The sequence below is a fragment of the Oenanthe melanoleuca genome, chromosome Z (assembly GCF_029582105.1).
Source record: "Oenanthe melanoleuca isolate GR-GAL-2019-014 chromosome Z, OMel1.0, whole genome shotgun sequence".
NCBI classification, from domain to species: domain Eukaryota; kingdom Metazoa; phylum Chordata; class Aves; order Passeriformes; family Muscicapidae; genus Oenanthe; species Oenanthe melanoleuca.
The window spans coordinates 61,500,198-61,522,017 of NC_079362.1; the positions used below are offsets into that span (position 1 = coordinate 61,500,198).

Sequence of the window (21,820 nt, forward strand, 5' to 3'; positions counted from 1 at the left end):
TCTAACACTTGACACTTAGGAACACCTATTATCTTCACTGGAGGACAAGGTGCCTAGACCTAGGAGAAGAACACAGCAGACTACTTGTTGCCAAACTGGCTGTCTCCATCTCTGCTGCAGTCTGTTGAGGTGTGTAACCTATGAATCACTGGGATAAAAGACTACAGCAGTTCTACAAGTTTCTGTCAGCCAACACAAATCATTCTGAACATAAATTCATTAGCAAAATCCTTGCTGCTCTGATGATTCCCACAAGAGTCATGATATGCTCATATTAGCGGGACTTCAGTCTACTCATTGATGCTATATTTTATAACTGCTCCTTAGAAGGATTATTTTCCCCAGCTGTGTCAATGTTATGAGAAAATTGCTACAGCAATACTATGCTGAAACTGTTATTATCTGCCTCTAAACTTTTCAGTTATGTTTTCATAAGTCCAGCAATGGATATGTAACTTCCAGACTTTACTGTCTCAACACTATTCCTCAGTGTGCCTTTGTGAGTACATTTTTAGGTTTCACTCTTAAATATGAAACTTTCAAACACCTTCCATTATTGAAAGTTGCCACATCACATTACAGTTACCATAGATACGATTTAAAACTCAGATGCTTGCATTTGATGCTTCAAGCAATAATTCAGCAACAGCTACACATTGTTGTCAGTACCAAAGTGGTGATGCTGCATACATTACAGCAAAGCAGGCTGTAGGCATGTGTACACTACCCAAGGCTCTTCTGTTAGTATCCAAAATTTACTTTTGGTGGTATTATTTTAGCTGCATTACATCACTTTTATAGTGGCCTAATCTCTTCTATATTTATTGCGCGCATTAGCAATTTATCTGATGATCAACTCTGACATTGTCTTGAATTTACAAAAACACCCTTGTCTTGAATTTACAAATCTGATCTACTCTGTATTACAGTCTTAATCTACACAGGACACAAGTTTGCTCTAGCTATGCAGTAATGGACTTAAACCTTAATCTTTAAAGGTTTATCCTGTGAGCAATTTGACAGCATGTGCTGCTCTGAGCTCTGTCAACTTGCAGCAGTACTTGAAGAACACCTTCCAGCTGAGGATATCAGCACAGAGCTCCCCAGACCTGACACCATCATACCCTGATGTGTCTCTGAAACTTTCCTTAAGATATATGTCTGAGAATGGAGACACAGTCAGCAATAACGTTTGAGGTTAGGAATTTAGGACAAAAACAGGCAACAAAGAATTGGTCTCTAACTGGGTTAAAATGAGTATTTTATGATGAAAGTTTCAAAAATGGCAAAAAGTCCTCATTGTTCCCAGCATACTGAACATCTCTTCATCATAAAGCACACATATATCCTGCAAAAGCTTGAGATGTGAATGAAATCAGCACTTCTAAAGCCTTGAAGGGCTGGATTTTAATCAGTCAACATCTACTGATTTACTCTCCGCTCCAAGCTAACTACAGTGCGAAATGTTCAAATGCTATCTGCCTTTAAAATATAGGGCGTGATGGCACAGAATATTCATCAGGTTTTAGGGAAGCTGAAGTCACTCAGGCTTAGAGGCTGTCAGGACATGCTGCAAATAACACCCACAAGGAAATTTTGAGGTCTATCAGACAGAGAGTTTGCCAGGAAATGAGCTCTCATGTGCTGTGCGAGTAACTGCAGCTGGTTCAGTGCTTCAGCTTACCATTTACTTAGAGGTTCCCAAAGGTCAAATTTTGTGATATTTAATGGAAGAAACTGTTAATAACACATGGGGAAGATTTTTTTTTCAACTATTTGTCCCTCTGTTCATTGTCAGCTCAATAAGCAGTAAATCCATTTATCACTGGTATGACTGTGCATTTTATGAATCTCAGTTTCTCCCATTTTTAAACGTTGAATAGACTAAGATCATTCTCCACCACAGTTTTTACTGGTTAAACAACTGAATCTAATAAAGGTTGTTAGCATTCTTTCACAGATTCCATTGTTTTTAGCACCACTGTTGATTTTTTTCTTTGCTTCAAACACTGGTGTTTTGATCAGACAGAATCTGCTGCTTATCAGTGAAGAAGATCAAAGTCACACTTCTTTACAGCTTCTAAAAGAAATAATATTTCTCTGTAAAACATTTCAGAAAAGCTATAGATAAAGATCAAAAAAGGACAGAGGGCTTCATATCATTCCTGGTACTTACACTGTTAAAAAATCACAGGTGCACAATGTGGTGCAGTCCCACAGTACTACCATAAACCTTTATTTGCAGCACCTGTCACCTCTGCTTCCCTTGTCTGCTTGACAGCCTGCGCTGCCTGCGCAGTGTCTTTGTGAAGGGAACTGGGGAAATAAGACTCCCTGAAATCTTGCTTTTGCTCTTACCTGCTTCTTTTCCTATGAATAACAGCCCTTGTCGAGACTGGCCTCGTGGTCAGGCAGATGCCTTTGCCAGGCCAGCTCAGAGCAGGCCGGGGAGCTGGGCTGACACGGGCAGCAGCTCTGTGAGCCCCAAGAGCCGCGCAGGGCGCTCGGCTCCCACCGACCCGCGGCGCCAGCGCAGTCTGAGCTCAGCCTGGAGCAGGGTGGCCTCATTTCAGCCCCAAGCACAAGGGCTCTGCTGGCCCTGCGCCAGCCTGCTCAGCCTCTCCAAGGATCAGGCTTTATCTGCCATGACAAAAGAGGCTGGGCACCTCCTCACTCCATCACCGCTGGCCCCAGCACCCCAAGTTACAGTCTGGCTCTAAACATGTGAGCCTGTGCTCTCACCCAGCTGATAAATGACGCCTGAAAAGGAGAATGGCTGTGAAAATAATCTTAACTAATGGAAAATGATTAGTACAAGACATCAACACCCTTTCAGAGACTCTCATTTGAATACAGCAAATTGTGGTAACATGTATACATGTGCCATGAGTAAGAATGTTGCACTGTACCTGGGTAATCCTCAGAGACGTGCACTGAATAGGATACACTGCAAGAAAGAAAACAACAACAAAATTAGAAACAACCACATTAACTGCTGGCACAACACATTTTCCTGCTCCTGTATTATTTTATGCTTATTTATAGCTTCCTGACAGTTTCCAGAACAGAAGGTAACATCTATTTTGATGGCTTTTGAAGTGCTCAGCTGAAAATAATAAGCGTCATGCCCATTTTGAAAGCTTACTTTGCTAAATTGGCACATCCTGATTTCAGTCTTCTTAAAAGGAGTATCAAGGCTGCATTATATTCCCCTTAGAGTAACATTTTACAATATGTGTACTTCTGATTAAAAAAGGTCACTCTTTGAACACCAGAACTAGAGAACTAGTAAAGCCCAGTTTTTCCTGTATCTGGTTTTTGCATTTAACTCAGTAGGAGGCCTTTCTCATTGTTGTACATTTCTTTATGCTCCTTCCTTCCATCAAAGCTCTGTATTTTATGTAGTATCTGTACCTTTTTGTCAAGCTGTGTAGAGCCACAGCCAAACTGAAGATAAGCTTCACTATGTGGATTCTCTGAATCTGTTTCATCAGAAAACAGTCACTCAAAAGCACCTGCAGCTCAGTTCACATCTGCTTTCCCTACCTTCCAGTGAGATCTTCACTAAACTCGCTGCTGAGAGCAAGACAAATGGATGTGATGGTTTGCTCAGTTATCTAACTACCCACCAAGTCCTTCTGGTTTTAAGTTTAGTGTCCATCTTAATTTTGCATTAAAAACATTCAACTATGAAGCACACTGAAAGGTTTCTGCTGAATAATTCATATTCTTTCCAATTTTAAATCCTATAGATTATGTCAATTTACACATTTAAATAATATATGGTGTGGGTTCATGTCTGTAGTGAGTTAAGCCAAAACAGGATAGTACAGTCCTCCCAAGAAATTTTGGTATGTAAATTGCACTTGCTGAAAAATTGTATCTTTCTAAATGACAAGAATACAGCTTCCATGTAGACAAGAAACTGAAGCCAGCTATGATTTTTAATGTTTGTTTCTCAAAGGTTTCTGTTAATGAGTCCCACTTTCACAATCCAGTGACTGTAAGAGGCAATCAATATGAAAAAGTAGGTCCCTCACACTTGCTTCTGCAAGTCAATCTATTAACACGCAGCTCTGCCAGCTGTTTTTGCACACCATCTATTCTAGAATATTTAATGTATTGTTTGACTAAAACACAAAGATGCCTGTTTCTTCAACAGCTGCAAATGTTCTCATAAACTGAAGTAGAAAGAGCATTTATTACAGCTGACCATGGATTTTGCCACACAACTGCTGATTAAAATCCCATCACTGTACAAACCAAACTTTTTATGACTTTTCTGTTTTAATTATGTTTTAGGAATTTTGAATAGGCAGCATCTGTATCCCCTTATCTTGGAGTATTTTCCCTAAGGATTGGGTTATTTAAATCTAATTAATCTGTCATCATGTAAAATATCACTATTTTAAATAAGGAAATATTCCAAAATAAGGAAATATTATATCTCAGTGCAGTCATGTATAGAGAATTTTGCTCTATGAAAAAAAAAGACTATCCAATAAAATTCCCAAGAACCTAACTGCTTGTTCTCAGCAAACCCCCATCTTCTAGAAGCGTTTGTAACCATTCCCTCTACTACTGAAAGAGGTACTTCTGCTCTACTCTTTTAGACTGGCTGATTCCACACTCCTTTGCTGACCCCAGAATATCTGGGTTTGGGTTTATTCTAATACTGAGAGCAAAAACAGGGGCTGAAGGGTTTCACAACTTCCACAAGTGCAGATACTCAAAACTCAGCTGGGTAAGGATCTCAGCAACCTAACCTAACTTTGAAGCTGGATTTGATTTCAAAGTTAACTTCAGCTTAGTTGAAGTGTACATGTGCAGAAACCCGACAAAACTGAGGGTTTTTTCTCAGTTTTTTTCCTCTTCCTTTTTCTCCATCACGTGATTATCTCTGCCACAAGCATCTGTGGTGCTGTCAAGTGGAAACTAGTCACCAAACAACATCCTGTTCATCTTGTGAGGTGGAATAAACTAAGAGGCTAATGAAAATGCAAGTTAGAAATAGTCTCATACCCGACTGTCCAAACCCAGGCTCTGATCCAGGGCCCAGTGAATCCAGAAATAGGGAGAATAAATCCTCCCAATCTCCCCTACAGAGAGGTGGTGGTGCTTTGCTTCAGCTTGTCATCTTGCGTTAGTTATGTGTGGACCATGGAAGCAGAAAGTGGAAATAAAACCACTGAACAAAACAAAACTTGCATTTTTATCTCAGCTTGCCTGTGTCACACACAGTCACCCTTCAGCACATTTTTCTGCTCTCAGGATAAACTGCTTCCTACTGCCTGCACACTTGATTTGCCCAAGAACAAGGCAAACAAAGGTCTCTCAAGGGTTCCTGTCCTCCAGCCATCCAAGCATTTTCTCACTGACTTTAAGAAGATTTAGAGCCAAGCCACAAACACAAGACTGTGATGACTTACAGCACCTTGAACAGCACAGATTTCAGTGAAGATGCAGATGTTCAGCACCTCTCAGCGTCAAATCCTCCCAAAGCCAAATAAAGCCTTTATTGAAGCAGCTTTCTTATTTAAGAACTCAGAAAGGTAACTGGAATTAATCTAGGCCAAGCCCTCACACAGAAGTACAACATGATTATTCCAGTGAGGGAAGTGATTTTTCCTTCTGGAAATGCAGTTCCTCTGTACAACCTTACTTCAGTTACAAAATAAAATACAGCTTACAGTTGTATAATTTACTCCAGTTCCCATAAACACATTCTCCATTGCTCATTCAGTTATATTGCTTTAGCTACAGGAATGGTTAAACTCTTGGTGTAAACAAAGCCTCCATGATGGTGCTATTTCTGTTTTGCTCAACTCAGACCCTCTGCAGAAGACATCCTGCAGTACATGTTTCTCAACCCTCCAGCTCAGAACAAGCTTCATACTCAAAATGGCCTAGCATAAATTTTGTTACTTAACAAATAGTAAAGTACGTGAGAAATTAGTGAGAACTGCCATGTTTCATATTTTCAATATAAACTTATTGCTTGAAATAATATTAACATCAACAGCCTTGGCTTAGGAACAATTTTATTCACAGGGGTCTCATTGCAAGAATTTTCCAGTGTGTTTCAACCATTTCTATTCCTTCTACAGAAATTTTTTTCTGCAAGAGTTCATCTCCATTGGAGAACTAATTCATCAACTAGCTGGGTACGCACCATGTAATTGCTATTTTTCAAATTAATCTTTCCCAACTGAATACAAAATAAGCAGATTCATCTGCATTTGATATTACTACAATTCCTCAAAGCTAGTTAAAAAGGAGTGGAAAGTCTAAACTGATTATACTACCAGGCAAAATGTTACCCCAAAACTGCATCTCCAGGGCAAAGAAAAATACTCATGAAAACTGAAAGAGACAGCAAAGCAAAAGCTACTGCAGCAAAGCACACTCAAAAAAAGGAAACCAACAGCTTCACCCCCTTTTATCCATTTGTAAGATTGCTTTCTGAGCCTTGAACTGCAGTTTTATCTATCATGATACACACCCCAGGATTAAATATGCATCCTAAAGCCAACAATGATGCTGTATCTGGGATGCAGCTTCCCATCAATTTCAGGTTATCTCAGCTCTATGCCACCCATTGTTTCTCTCTAAGAAAGAAATCCTTTAAGCTGAACTTCCAGCTGTTTTGCACAGCAGGAACAGTGTGAAGCATCTGGTGCAAGTCTAAGATTTATGCCTATGGAATAGTTATGACAATTCAACCAGCTCTGTCCCATGGCAACAACTGACTTACTGCCTTATTAAGTGTGGAAATTGTGATCAAGTTTCTATTCCAGTTTTAGTCATCTCTATTAGAGCCAGAGCTCTATCGCCTAATGTTGTCGCTTGCAAACTTGTTGAAGAAAGAAAACAAGATTTTTTTTGTCATGTGGAATCTGATGGAAATGCCAATCTATAACAAAATACAAGAAAAAGAGGAATTGAGACTTAGTCATAACACATCTGAAGCTACAGAAATCGTAAGAGATTTTATGCCAAAATCTCAGATTTAGCTCATCAATGATGTAATGCAATCAGCACAAAATTTTATACCTTAAGAAGAATACTAAAACTCAGCAAAGCAAGCTATGGATAAACTTGAAATATGAAATGCTGCTGTGGTATTGATTATATGTCCGGGTCAGCTTTTGAAAAAGTTGGTGAGATTAAAAAAATATTACTGAAACTTTGATACAAAAGAAAAAGTGTACTGGTGACAACTTTGGGCCAAAGGACCTTTTTAATTGTCTACATGATATTTTTGAAAGTACATTATACAGATATGATGTTTTTACTCTTTTCTAGGTGAAACAGTAGAAAGGAATAAGATCCAGCTGAACAGATGCAACTGAAATTGTATTCTTTCACCACTTACTAGCTATAAGTCACAACATCCATACATTTTCAGTATCTCACACAACAATCCACAGCTGATCAACATTTCATGAACATTCAATAATTATACAGTAAATAACTCCATCTTCAAGTTTTTGTTTTCTTATCTTTGAAAGTGCTTACAAATTCTTCAGTGGATTCCTATTATTGTCACAGCCTTTAGTATCCTTTTCTTCTTCAATAAGCATTTGAACCTGAAACCAGACCACTCATTCTGCTTTACTTCTGATGAGCCCTTTTCCTCAAACAAAACAAAATTGGTTCCAAAATGCCTTTCACCATGAACACAAGCAACTCTCATCATCCCTGTTCTGAGATCCATTTTGAAACCTTATAACCTGATAATAAATCACAGCACAAATACAGGGTAGAAATAATAATTTTCAGAAGACTTACTGTAGAATTGCACCCAAATAAAACTTTCAAATTGCATTTCTGAAACAGATGATCTTTGAAAAACTGCCTTGAGAACTATGAGAATATGAACATATAGAATAAGAAGGCATTTAGATATTGACCAGATGAAAAATTAGGTACACTATTTACACAAAAGAATTGGATTAGTTAATAGAAAAAAAACAATATTTTTTTTTGTAACTGACCTCAAGTGAATTAGACTATGTATAGAGAAGTACAATTCAAAACTAGTGTTTAAACACACTGCAAAAGACTCCAATTTCAAGCCTTTCTTCCAAAATGTACATAGATTACATGCATGAAAATAACAGCAGAAGAAACTCAGATGCCAGCAATTTTCTATGGCAAAAAGGTATCTCCTGTTTAATAGATCACCAAAAGACAAGTCTTATAAAGTCACCTTGAGACAATAATTTCATTTTATGTTGAAAACAGAACAAATAAAAAAAAACAACTGAAAAATAAGCAAAAAATACTACTGTGTTATGTACAGCTATGACAAAAGACCTTATAAAACTCTTAATTTGGTGTTCTACTGTCACAAATATGAGTGAATGAAAAATGCTAACATTTATTTTTCAACAGATTATTAACAAGTAATACCATCACTTGGTATGCATGAGTGCTATGCTGAGAAACACTTCATTACATTTCAGTGGAGCTCTTAAAAAACCGATAGAATATGGCAAAAATAATCTTGATTTCCACTCTGGAGCTTTTGAAAAATTGTATCCCACTTATCACACATCAGCTGAGGAAGTGGTCCTCTGAAGCTCATATTCAGAAACATACACAGAACTGTGGCAGCATTCTGCATTTTCTTACCAGACAAATTTTGTAAACAACTCTTGCTGGCATTCACTTTTGTCTTCAGCAAAAAAAAAAAATGGAGACTTTTAGAATGTATTTATAAATGTACATTTACAATTATGTAACACAAATTTTATTCTGTTTCTTCACTAAAAGGGTGATTAGACATTGGAACAGACTTCCTGGGCAAGTGGTGGAATTACCATCCTTGGAAATACTCAAAAGGCACATGGATGCTGCATTTGGGAATATGGTTTAGTGTTGAATGCAGTGATGTGTTAAGAGTCAAGCTTGATGATCTTAGACACTTCTTCAAACTTCAGCTGTGCTATTATTCTATTACAAATCACAGAATCACAGAACAGGTCAGACTAGAGGGAACCACAGTGGGTCATCTGGTCCAACCTCCCTGGCCAAGGAGGATCCCCCAAAGTACGTGACATAGGATTGCGTCCAGACAGCTCTTGAATACCTCTTTTACAGGAGACTACACAGCCTCTCTGGGCAACCTTTCCAGTGCCTGCTCACCTGCACAGAAAAGATGATCTTTCTCAAATTCAGTTGGAACTTCCAGTGCACCATCACTCCGCGCTGTCTCAGCACCGAGCAGAGCCTGGCCATGCTCTGACCCCTCCCTGCAGGCCCTGACAGACACTCATGGGGTCCCCTCTCAGCTCTCTCTTCTCGAGGCTGAACAGGCCCAGCTCCCCCAGCCTGTCCCCATAATAGAGATACTCTGGTCCTCTGATCACCTCTGTCACCTTCCACTGGAACCACTCCAGGAGTTCCATGTCTCTCTTGTCCTGAGGAGCCCAGACCTGGACACAGCAGTCCAGATGTCCCTCACCAGGGCTGAGCAGAGGGGCAGAATCACCTCCCTGATCTGCTGACTATGTTCTTCCTGATGCATCCCAGGTTATCATTACCTTTCTGGCTACAAGGACACACTGCTGGCTGACGGACACCAGGACCCCTGGGATCATTCCTCCTCAGGTGCAGACCCAGAGACCTGCATTTGTCCCCACTAAGTTTCAGGCTGTTTTTCTCCACCCATCTCTCCAGCCTGTTGAGGTGCTCCTGAAGGGCTGCACAGCTCTCTGGGGGGTAATGTCACTCCTCCCAGCTTTGTGTCATCAGCAATCTCCCTGGGGAGGCATTGACCCCTCTTCCAAGCCATGATGGAGTTAAATACTGGGCCCTGTGTTGACCCCTGGAGTGGCAAGACCCTGTGTCACTGATCACAACCCTCTGGGATCAGCTGTTCAGCCAGCTCTCAATCAACCTTGCTGTTCTCCCATCCAGTCCACACTTCCTGAGCTTCCCATAAGAGTATCGTGAGGGACAGTGAACAAAGCCTTGCTAAAGTTGAGAAAAACAATAACAAAAGTTCACAAAAGCTAGTGAATCCATGAATAGTATTATACAGATCAGGACATGCTGCACTCCATTCGCTCACGATACTGTTACAATACAGCCTCAGTAATGTACAAAACCATAAACAGAACTAAGTAAATGTTTCAGTTGAATAAAACACTAACCACAAAGTGACGTGTACCTCCAAACACACTGGCAGACAAACAGTGCAGAATCATGACAGTTAGAAGAGAACCTATCTCATAACATGCTTCTGGAAATAAAAATCTGAATAAGATTTTTTAAAAAAAAAAATTATACAGACTTTTGCTCTTTCACATGGGGTAATAACTATTGAAGCACTGGACTTCCACCTTTTTTTTAAAGCAGTGATTTTAAAACTGATGCCATTGAATACAACAATGATTAGTGAAAAATAACTTTATTTTCTGGGAGAAAACATCAGAAGCCACAAATGAGATGAAAATTACATGGAGGAGGACTTGGGTTTTCATGTATATATTTGCACAGCTATGGAAAAACTGACTGTCATTCAAGTGCAGCAAGAATAACCTCACAATACTAAAGACTGATTTATTTTCTTTTACAGAATTTAGAACTTAATCCCACTAAAGTCCAAGGAAGACTTTAGTACTTAACAAGGAACAAGTTGCACAGAAAATTAGACTTCTGGCCCCCCACCATACTTCTGTTATTTTCTAGAAACAAGTATTTCATTGCTTTGCTAAAAATTTCAGTATGTATTTCCAAAGGGTGCAAATCTTCTTGAGCACTTTTTTCCTTTTTTTTTTTAAATATTTGCATCTTGCTACACAACTGGACTGCCAACCATTTCACAGTCATACAATTTTCTAGATTGTTCATTGAAACAATCTTCATGGATTTCTAAATAACTTTTGAAGTACCCTTTAAAATGTTTCGAATATACATGTCTGCATTTTAGTGAATTTTTCTTTTCAGCATATTTTCTTACAGGCCACTTTAGATCTCCTGAAACACCTTAGCTCAATCAGTTTTTTTATTCCTTGTGATCTGACAACTGATGACCCAGCATTAGTCACAGCTATTTTTTTTCTGCTAGATACAGATGAATGCCTATAAAGAAGTGAAATTTGTGCTCAAGCCCCTTTCACCCTACATCCCATGATGCACCAGCAATTACACAGAAAAGAATAACAAGTGATTCTGAGTAATCTTTTCCTCTGGATGATGGAGAATGTGCGTGTGTGATGACATATGAAAAGTCCCAGGCACGGCTATTGATGACAGATCAGAACTACTGCAAAGAGAGAGGAGCAGTGTCAGTGCGTCAAAAATGGCACTGCTTTTGTTTCTCAACATTACCTGGGGGTACAGAGGCACTGAGTCAAAATTATTATAGTTTGCATTTGTCACTAAGAATAATTGAGCTACTCATCCTCTCATGAAACTGAAGTGCACCTGAATCAAATGAGGAATATTACTCATAAAGCTCTGCTGGATTTAGCATGTCAGTCAGATAAAGGGAACACCGAAAACTTCAGCTCAAACATTTCCCTTTAGCAAAGCTTCCAACAAAAAAGGCACAAAAGCTTCTAGTAAACACATCAAAGTCTCCAGGATTGATCATCACTCTAGCAAACATGAGGGCACTTCTAAAAGTTAAATTAGCAAATCAGGAACACTTGGGGTGGGGGGGAATGTATGTGTCACTCTGGACAGTTACATCCAACTATGTCTACCTGTGCAAAACCAGATTCCTCACAATCAGACTGTACCAGAATCTGACCATTTCACTGACCTAGTAAAGTCTCCTGTTTGTCAAGCTGCCCTGCTTGACCAGGGGCAGCTCCCTCCTCCTCATTAGCTCTTCATCCAATTTCAGTCCTCCCCAGGAAACAGAGCACTAAAAAAAACTCTTGGCCCAGCACAGCAGCTGCCAGAGCAGCACATAGTATCATGTGCCTTTGGCCACCTTATTTACATGACAGGGTCCAATTTCTTCCACCACGCGCATTCCAGAGGTTGATTTTGTTTTAGTTTGGGGTTTTGGGGGGTTTCAGGGTTTTTTTTGGTGCTGTTCATGGTTTTGTGGGTGGGGTTTTTTGGGGGGAGTTTAGAGAAGAAAGTTTTTTCTCTCTTTAGCATCCATCTTTTAATTTTGGAGCACTGCTGTTAGACGATACTGTGATATGCCCTTTTGAAGCCAGTTAAGAGTTATCTTAAAGCTATGAGGGTTTGATCCACATTTTTCCTACTAGAAGGCTGTTTTGAGGCTCCTGTAGTTCTAATTCAAGCAATTTAATTTTCAATTCAGATCAATTGAAGAGTAATACCTTGTCCATCCCCTGTACAAAGCCTTCATGCTGTCATTTTTCAAAACTAAAACAAAAGGACATAAAAAATAAAACCAAAACCAAAAACCACAAACCCAAAGCAGAGACACAAGGTAAACTGCAAACTGAATAGTTACAACTGTCCAAAAGAAGCTAGACATAATAAATTTTACCCGATAATTTTATAATTTTAGCACCTTAGCATTTATGAAAACCAAAAACTAAGCCCATATAAATTGCTGGAGATATTCACTATTTAACTTCATTACCCCTAAGAACAGAAGGGCTCCTTTCCTTTGCACGCAGTGCTCAGAAAAGGAGGAAAGTCTTAGGCATTGTTCTTTGACACATTCATTAATTAGTTGGCATTATGCTTGTTTATCTAATGAGGTCTGCGATAGGCATTGCTGTGCAGGTAAAAAGTAACAAATTTAAATACTCTTACATCCTTTGATATATATCACAGAATTTTTTTCCTCATTCCCCTATAGTCAGCCCTGAATACTTCTAAGTACAGCTAAAATGCTGCATTTATGAACTAAAATTATTCTTTTCTCTATTTTCCATATTCACAGCTTCCATTATCATTAGTAAAAATTTAATATATAACTTCCAAATATATTATTTGAATGTCAAACTATTTCTTTTAAAACTATTCTAAACCAAAAGTGCACACATTCAACATGACAAAATCCCACAGAGCAAGATTTTTAATATGTTACCTGTGAAATTGCCCATAGCAGTTTATTTATGCCAATATAATCCATTCACATAATTCAGGACCCCTGGCATACCTACAGCCAGCCATTTGTCTATTGCTTATAGGGTCCCATCTTCAGAATATTAAGGTGAAGTCCAGCATCTCTGAAAATGACTAGATTGTGGGCCAGCACTGACCCATAAATCCAAGGCAACAGCTGCTGCTCCTGCACACAGATCCAAGGACTGCTTGTACCTGAAGGGTTGGCTCATCCTCCTGCCCCATTACACTAACATGGTCAAAACCATTCTGTTATCTGTTGTTAGAGACACAAAAGGACTTGTTACATGGCTGAGGCAGTGCCAGGGGGGTTTGTCTCTTCAGCCCAAAAGACCCAAGAATCAGAGGGGTGAAAGGTGCAACACACACTTCACATGTGCAGCCTCACTGTGATACCTATCTCTGCCACTACACCATGGTCATGGAAGAGCATGCACTTAGAAAGAGAAAATAAAATGGAAAGTTCAGTATGAGATGACAAGAAAACATTTTTTTTCCTATTCATTTCTTTTCAGGTATGAGAGTTTTAATCTGAGGTACAGGCACACTTCTAACACAATATTCAGTCCTGGTGTCCTTAAAATTAGAAAGATGTCAGTAAATTGAGGGGAATACCGTAATCATCAAGAAACAATCACAAATCTGGAAAAACGGCCAGTGATCAAAAATATTTATGTGGTCCAGACAGTAAGGTACACAGAGTATGGCAAATCAATGAGCAAGCATGGCAGGAAATGTGATTACCACTGTAACATGCTTTGCAGAGTGCCAGCATAAAGATAGGTGTAATTTTTTACACAATGACCCAGGGGAAAATGGCATATCCATGTGAAATTAGAGAAGAAGGTGTAACTTGACTGAGTATCATAAATGGAAAATCCCATTAAACTTGGAGTTAGTCTTCCACGAAATGGGTAGAGGGCTAATCACATAATCACTTAAAGCCAGGATGGAGAAGAAGTTTAAATAAAATTAATGGAAAAATTTTGCATTGGCAAAGTTACTAACAACTGTGTTTCCTATTGCTAATTTCCATGAGTAAAATGTTAATGAGGAAAATGTTACTACCCTTCCATCCTTTCTCACTAGTAGCTTAGAGAGCAAAGTTGTAGGTTGAATACGACATTGACAATTCTCAATGTGACTCAGGGAAAAAATTCAAAGCACAACCCAGTACTATATTTCAACAGGGTGCAGAATAGCAGCAGCAGGGAATTTCAGTTCAAGAGCTTTTTATACATTTGAAGTGGCAGCACTGGCGAGGATCTGAAACAGTTCTTCCACCTTCTCACGAATTTTAGCTAATCCTGAATATCATACAGTCTGTTTCTTCTTCGTGACAGAAAGCAATAGGAAGCATAGTGAACTTTTTTTTTTTTTTTGCATTTAGGTATATTTAGTAGCAGCTCATCTAATTAAGAACAATTTTAAATATGGGTTGTTCTTGAGAATGCTTCAAGATGCATGACTTTCATAGAATATTAATTTTATACTATACCCAAACACACCATATTTGAGTATTGCCATGAAGACAATCCTACAGAAAATCCTAAGCAAACTATAGAACAAAAAACAACAGATAATGTTAGTACCCTACCCCAACATGTAGTTACAATTTTAAATAACATTTTAATTTGTAAAGATAAAAATTTAAAAAACCTCTACCAGTCTTAATTAGATCTCTGTCTTCTCAAAAAACTAATTACATGTCAGATGAAGCACTGGCTTAGGAAGCCCCTGTATTCTTGCAAAGGCAGAGATAGCTCTATTCCCAGCTGTGTCTTGTTATATGCCTCCCAGCAAGAAAAAATGCACATTTTCTCAAAAAGCAATCCATAACTAAAAAGCTTTACAGTGTGCTGAACCACTATATCTCCAAGAGAAATCAGCAGGAACCATCAGCAGTTTTGAAAATAAGGTCTTAGAGTCTAGATTTTAAAAATAATTAGTCAACAATAATTGTGCACAAATGGCAGTTAGAAAACTAAACTGCTTATATTCCCTTGAAAATACCATCAGTATATAGCCACCATTTTAGATAATGCAATGTACTCACTAAGGTATAAAAATTTCCATTCTGCTGCAGATTTTCTTAGGAATTTAGGTATCTTAAAAGGGATATGGCTACCTAAGCATGTTTTATGAGGCCAGCATTTAAATACTGTTGAGAAAATGGCAAAACAGGACTCATGCTAAGGTACTCAAAATTGGCACATGCTTTTCAAAACACACAATGAAATCCTGATTCCCTGAAACTTCATAGGCAAAACTCCCAGGAAAATAGTGAAGGTTTATCCTTCTGTCATCCTCTTCATGAGCAAATCTGCAATTAAAAATTGTCAAACAAGATGTACTCCCTTCATCTCTTCCTTAGTCTTTGCTCTGACTGCACTATTTAGCATTTCACCCACCAAAATTACCACTGAAATTTGGAAAGCATCCAGAAGATGAGAAACAACCTGTAAAGCATAAGTTTTGTAATGAGACATTCTATTATTAAGCATTTCTAGTAAGTGTAGAGAATGAAAGACAGAAAACTTCAGCCTTCCACTTATGTGAGATTAAGACCAGTAGGCCTTTCACTAACAGAGAGCTCTTAATCTGAAGATCTCCTTAGAGCCTTTAATAAAGACAGAGCTATGAAGACTTAACACAAAGAAAAATTAGATGGCTTGAAGAGAATAAAACCGATTAACCTACAGAATGAAATAAGAAGGGATCAAACACTGAAGAATAACTCTTCCTGGATGTCTGACTGACACCACATACACTTGCAGTGACTTGAAGGACTGCTCAGCTAGCAGTGGCCCAGACTCCACTGAAAGCATCAGTTGAAACAGTAATGCAGCTGCAAGTGCTTGTCACCCTGTTTACTGAGGCCACTGTACAGAGGAACCTAAATATAGACATTAAAAAAATCTGATTCAGACATCTACATCTTAAAATCTGGGTCAGTTTTACCAAGATACAGAGTATCATCTCAGGCATATCAGGACACACAAAACCTACAAATACCAAACTACAAACAGTTACAAGTCGAAAGAGACCAAATAATGTTAAGTATCAGCACATGTGAAGATTGTTTTTCAAATTTGAGGCTTCAGGTCTTGAGGGAAGAGTATCCACATGGAAAAATCTACAGGTAAGACTGGCACAAGAGGGTGGGTTTGAGATTTCCATCTCAAAAGTATTCCCCTGGGAAACTTACAAGCAGACATGCATGGGTCAAGCTGCTCACCTGCTCACAGGACTGTTTATTACAGAGGCACTGGTGTTGTGAGTCATGCCAGCACCTGATCAATAAACACCCCCTCCCTCCCACAGCCCCCTCGGGTGCTAGAAGGTTACTGCGGAGGCTGCTCCTTCCAGAACAGAAATCCAGGAACTCGGCTGCAGAGTGATTATAGTGCGCTCTGTTTTGAAAGGTCACTCACTTTCCATCATCTGATAGTGTCATTAAGACCAAAAGAAGTGGTATAACCATTTGAAATTATTGCCTGCGGTGAAATGGAACACTAAAGCAGTACCACTTATTTGCACCAGCAAAATTAAAAGGAAAAATAGCCTTCTTTCACAACAGGACACAAGTAATAGAGGGCCTGAAAAATACAGCAAGGTTTTACTGTTTAACAAAAGATTACAGTGATATATTAAGCCACAGGAACTATTACTGTAGGAGAGGCCATGACGTACTAACCGAAACACATTTGAAAACCTTCATCCTACTTTTAAATTATGCTGGACTGTGTGTGACCTGGCCTCATGAAGATCCAGCCACCTCCTGGGGCAGTGCATTCTCAGCTCCTGCTGAGAAGAGTGTGGGAGCATAAGGTTATTTAGCACTTTGCAGGATAAGATCCTCAGTACTTAAAGAAAAATTCAAAGAAAATTTAGCCTAAATGACTCAATCAGACCAAAAAAGCTTTAAATAACAACATTTAATACATTTAATAACAATGGAGTTAGTAGTAAAAGCAAATAAATTTCAAGCTTTACAAAAACCCAAAACTACAACCAGGACCACACAAATCACTACTTCACCCCGAGTTACTCAGATTCAAAACTCTGAGTCAAAGGGAACAGAAATAAACCTTTCCTTCCCTCCTCCCACCTTCTGTAGCTGATGGACCACAGCAGGACACACCTCCTCTTGCTCTCAGCAGCATTCTCTGTGGGCCTCTGCACTTGTGCCAGCACGATCAAAGGTGCTGGGGCAGTGCCTTGGAGGGATCTGGGGCTGCCATCCCTGGGGGAGTGCAGGGTACACAAGGATGTGGCACATGGCAATGTGGTCCAGTTGTGCGATTTGCAGGGCTTTGTTGTTGGTTGTGCTTGATACTGGAGGTATTTTCCTGGACGGTTCTGTTTTGTGAGTGGGAAACAAATACTCAGCAATGACACTGAATCATGTAAGCTCCACAGATAGTCTGTGATATATAACAAAAGATCTCTTCTATCACAGCTACAAGATAGAAGCCATCCTTCCTCACAGCACATTCTTCAGTGACAGCGAAACTATTGTTATCCACAGGCTATCAGCCTTTCACATTGATTGCCTCCTGCCAAATATGGATACTTTCAATCCCAAGAGGTGATTTACCACCTATTTCCCAGTAGGTAGGTCGACTGAGTTTTTGCTACAGTTTTTCAAGTCATCAGATACACAACCAGAGTGTTACATCTGCTGTTGGCCTACTTTAGCCAGGTATATCCAACCATGAGTACGTCATGCAATGAAAATCCACATAATACAGACAACACACCTTTGCTCCTCCGCACTCTGCAAAACCCTGCCACTTCCATTCTTCAGTAGAGCAAAAAGGCTCACATGAAAGTGACTGCATATTCACTAAAATAAAGACTTTGAGCTTTATCTTTGGAACACTCCCTATACATTTTTACCAAACTTCCACTTCAGGTCATGGCAGCTGACCATGCACTGCCACTGCTTCTCAGCACAAGGAGATTTCACTGTCCTCACGTTCGCTAAACTGTCTGCAAGAGAGCCAGATGTGTAGTAACCAGTTTTGTTTATTTAAAAAAAGTTTGAAATTTTACTAACGTAATGTCTGTAAATAGCATAAGAGACAAGGATAACAAAAAGTAATTCCACTGGGAGAAAAGGTATAGCTATTATAATTGGGACAATGCAATCATACAAGACTACTGAACACGAGCACACTTCTACAGCCACCATTCCAACACTGCCAAAAGCTCTACAGCAGCAAAGCCAATGCAGACCTCACTGATGTAGCAATGCTACAGAAAACTGGTAAGCAAAATTGAAAGAAAAAAGATCACACAGAGCTAGCTATGTGACTTTAATCTACAGACAAATCCTTTGCTTTATAAAATTTCTTCTGTTTCTTTTGAAAAAATTCTTTGCAACACAGATCACACTGAAATGTGAGAAATAAAATTGCTCTTGTTTGATATACTTCACTAATGAATCCAGGCTTTAATGAAAAATTACAGTAATTCAAATTCAATCTCTCAAACAATTTGTTATCCCTCCCCTTCTGTGAATTCACCATGTCATTCTAACCTAATGAACATCAGCATAATGCATACTACATCTTTCTAATATCAAAACCACTTGCCTCTGAAAATTATAATTAGAAAGAAATGAAATTACTGGGAAATAACTAAGTTTCATTTGTTTGATTTGTTTTAAAAATAAAAAGCAGATCCTCCAAGACACTACATCCACTACCGAATAAGTATAAAATGAACCTAATTTAATTTGATGTACTATTTTTACTATATTAGATCAGAGAAAGAAAGAAAAATGCAGCATACTGTAAATGCCCCTAATAAAGTAGGCAAACATAGGCAACAACTACTCTCACAATGTATTTCCACGGAGCTGCATTTCTTTTCATCAAAGTGTGCAAGCAGAAACTACAGTCTAAATCTAAATCTGAATATGAAAAAAAGGGTGCAGCTGATTCAGGCAACTGGAGGTCTAGGCTTATAAAATATTTAACACAGGACTCCATTCTTCTCTTCAGAGTCATGCAGTCCCTTCAGTGACCTCAGTGGATCTTATGTCCTCAGAAAAACAGACTCCTAAGGCAAAATTTGTTTTGTCTCTCTATTTGCACCTCTTCTTTCAAATCCACAGACACAAATGGACCTCCTTTGTTAAAGAAAGAACTGAGAACATGCTGACCCCTCTTCTCTAGCAGAGGGGCAAGGAGAGGGTATGCTTTAACCCAAAGGACATGTGGGACACAGAGAATGATACGAACTGGGAATGCCTAGCAATTACATTTCTAAATAGAGCTCTTCCTAAACCCAATGGGAGTCCTGACATCTACTTCCATAGGGAAAACTGCTTCCATGTGGTTACAAAACTTCACAGAGGATCAGGCAAGGGGATGTTTCAGTAAGTGAAAATCCAGCACAATAAATGCTAGTGAGCTGTCTGCTCTATGATCCATTAAGAGACCCAGCCAAAGAAGAAGGAAAAAAAAAAGAAAAAAAAAGACAAAATAATTATAATTTTCCCAAATCAGTTTGCACTCAAATCACACTTAATTTAAATAAACTGACACAAAGGTTCAAGGAGTTCAGTACTGCCTAGGAAAAAATGAAAGTAAAAGTTATTAATGGACAGATAAAAACATATGGGAACAGCCTGATGAGTCAGAACAACTTGGCAGCTGAGGGAAAGCTGAGTACAACTCCACAGCTTTCACATACCTATGACAAGATTTAGAGCTGAAGCCACTGGTGGCAACATGCATCTCCCTAGGGTGGGGAAGCTCTGAACAGAAGTATTGGAAATGGGAACTCCTGGCACTACACTCGGGCTGCTGCCAAGTTGGGCGATCATCCCCACCCACAGCAGTCAGTGAAGGCACTCCAGCAGCCTGGTCTGACCAGGGAGTCCCAGGGGACCACAGCTGAGCCAGGGAGTTACTGGCTCCATGGCTGGGGCTGGCACCCAGCACAGGGGGTCAGGGGGAGACGTTTCCTGCACTATCTTCCAACTGCAAGGCTGCTGCCAGAGCAGGGTATACTTTATAAGTCTCCTCGGAGAACTCCTTAAGTAATGGTAAGGGCCAAAGGTGGGCAAAGGTGGTGTGGAAGGCAACAAAACAGAGGGACAGGGTAATACCAACAAGCATAGGAAAACAGAGGGGCAAGGGAATAAAAGATGCTGGTCCTGTGTCATCAGAACTGTTGTTTGCTTGTGCAGTAACCAGTTTTGTTTATTTAAAAAAGTCTGAAAATTTACTAATGTAATGTCTGTAAATAGCATAAGAGACAAGGATAACAAAAAGTAACTGGGTAAGCATGAGCAGCAAGCCCCTCATGAGCAGCAGGCTGGCCTAGCTGGTGAGCAGGATGGGGCACAGTCACAGAGAGATGTAGATCTGTACTGTGCCTATTGGGAACACATGCCCAACTCACCGCCAGCCGGACTTAGTGACTCGAGCTGGGTCAGCCTCACCTTTGGCAGGCTACCACAATTGACAACTACTGGCAGGCTAAGTCTTTGTGCTGGATTTACACAAGTAAATGTCAACTCCTCATGTGATATCCAAAAAGGAAGAACTGTATTTGCCACCAAAGCATGGTTAAGGATATCCTAACTATAATCCTCACAGCTCACAAACTTCAAAGATCAGTTATCATGGTGAGTTAGCCCTGGCTGGATGCCAGGTGCCCACCAACACCTCCACATTGCTCCCCTCCACAAGTGCAGAGGGGAGAGAAAATGTAATGAAAGGTTCATGAGATAAGTACAGGGAGAGAGATCACTCAACAAATACCATCATGGGCAAAACAGACTTGCGTTGGGGAAATTAAATGAATTCTATTACTAATCAAAATCAGAGCAGGATAATTAAAATAAAATTAAGAACACCTTCCCTCCACCACTCCCTCCTTCCTGGGATCTACCTCCTCCCCAAAAGTGGTGCAGGGATACAGGAAATGGGGATTATAGCCAGTTCAACACACGTTGCTCCTGCCACTGCTCAGGAAGAGGAGTCCTTCCCCTGGTCCAGCACGGGTCCCTCCATGGGAGATAATTGCCCATGACTTCTTTAACATAAGTCCATCCCATGGGCAACAGCTCTCTTCCATGGGGTGCAGTCCTTCAAGGACAGGCTGCTCCAGTGTGGGTTCCTCCCCAGGTCACAAATCCTACCAGCAAACCTGCTCCAGCATGGGCTCCTCTCTCCGTGGGTCTGCAGGTCCCTGCAAAGACCTTGCTCCAGCAGTTTTCCCATGGGGTCACAGCCTCCTCTCAGGCACCCACTTGCTTCACTGCAGGTCTTTTTTCACAGGCTGCACATCTCAGGATCTCTGAATCCCTGTAGTCCTCCATGGGCTGCAGGGGCACAGCAGTCTCACCAGGCTCTGCACCAGGGGCTGAAGGGGAACCTCAGCTCTGGCACCTGGAACACCTCCTGCCCTTCCTTCTCCACTGGCCTTGGTGTCTGCAGAGCTGTTCCTCTCACATCTTCTTACTCCTCTCTTCTCTGGCTGCAATTACATCTGCACAATAACTTTTTTTTTCCCTTCCTAAATTTCATAAAGGTGTTAACACCTTTTCTGACAGGCCCATCTTTGACCAGCAACACATTCATCTTGGAACCACTTGGCAATGGTTCTGCTGGACATGGATGAAGCTGCTGCCAGCTTCTCACAGAAGTCAGCCCCAATCAGTCCACCTGCTGCCACAACCTGTCTGTGCAAACCTTATGCAGAAAACACAGAAAGCTCTCCAGATGCG

The 21,820-nt window shown here is 40.0% G+C and overlaps 1 protein-coding gene across 2 annotated transcripts in view; it reads right to left on the minus strand.

Moving 5' to 3' along the window:
* PARP8 (poly(ADP-ribose) polymerase family member 8) overlaps positions 1–21,820 on the minus strand; it is a 114,211-nt gene that overhangs the window by 58,710 nt on the left and 33,681 nt on the right. For both annotated transcript variants that reach the window (XM_056514241.1, XM_056514240.1), the window contains exon 3: positions 2,910–2,947. In XM_056514241.1, the coding sequence (XP_056370216.1) occupies positions 2,910–2,947 (38 nt within the window). The remainder of the gene's footprint in view (positions 1–2,909; positions 2,948–21,820) is intronic.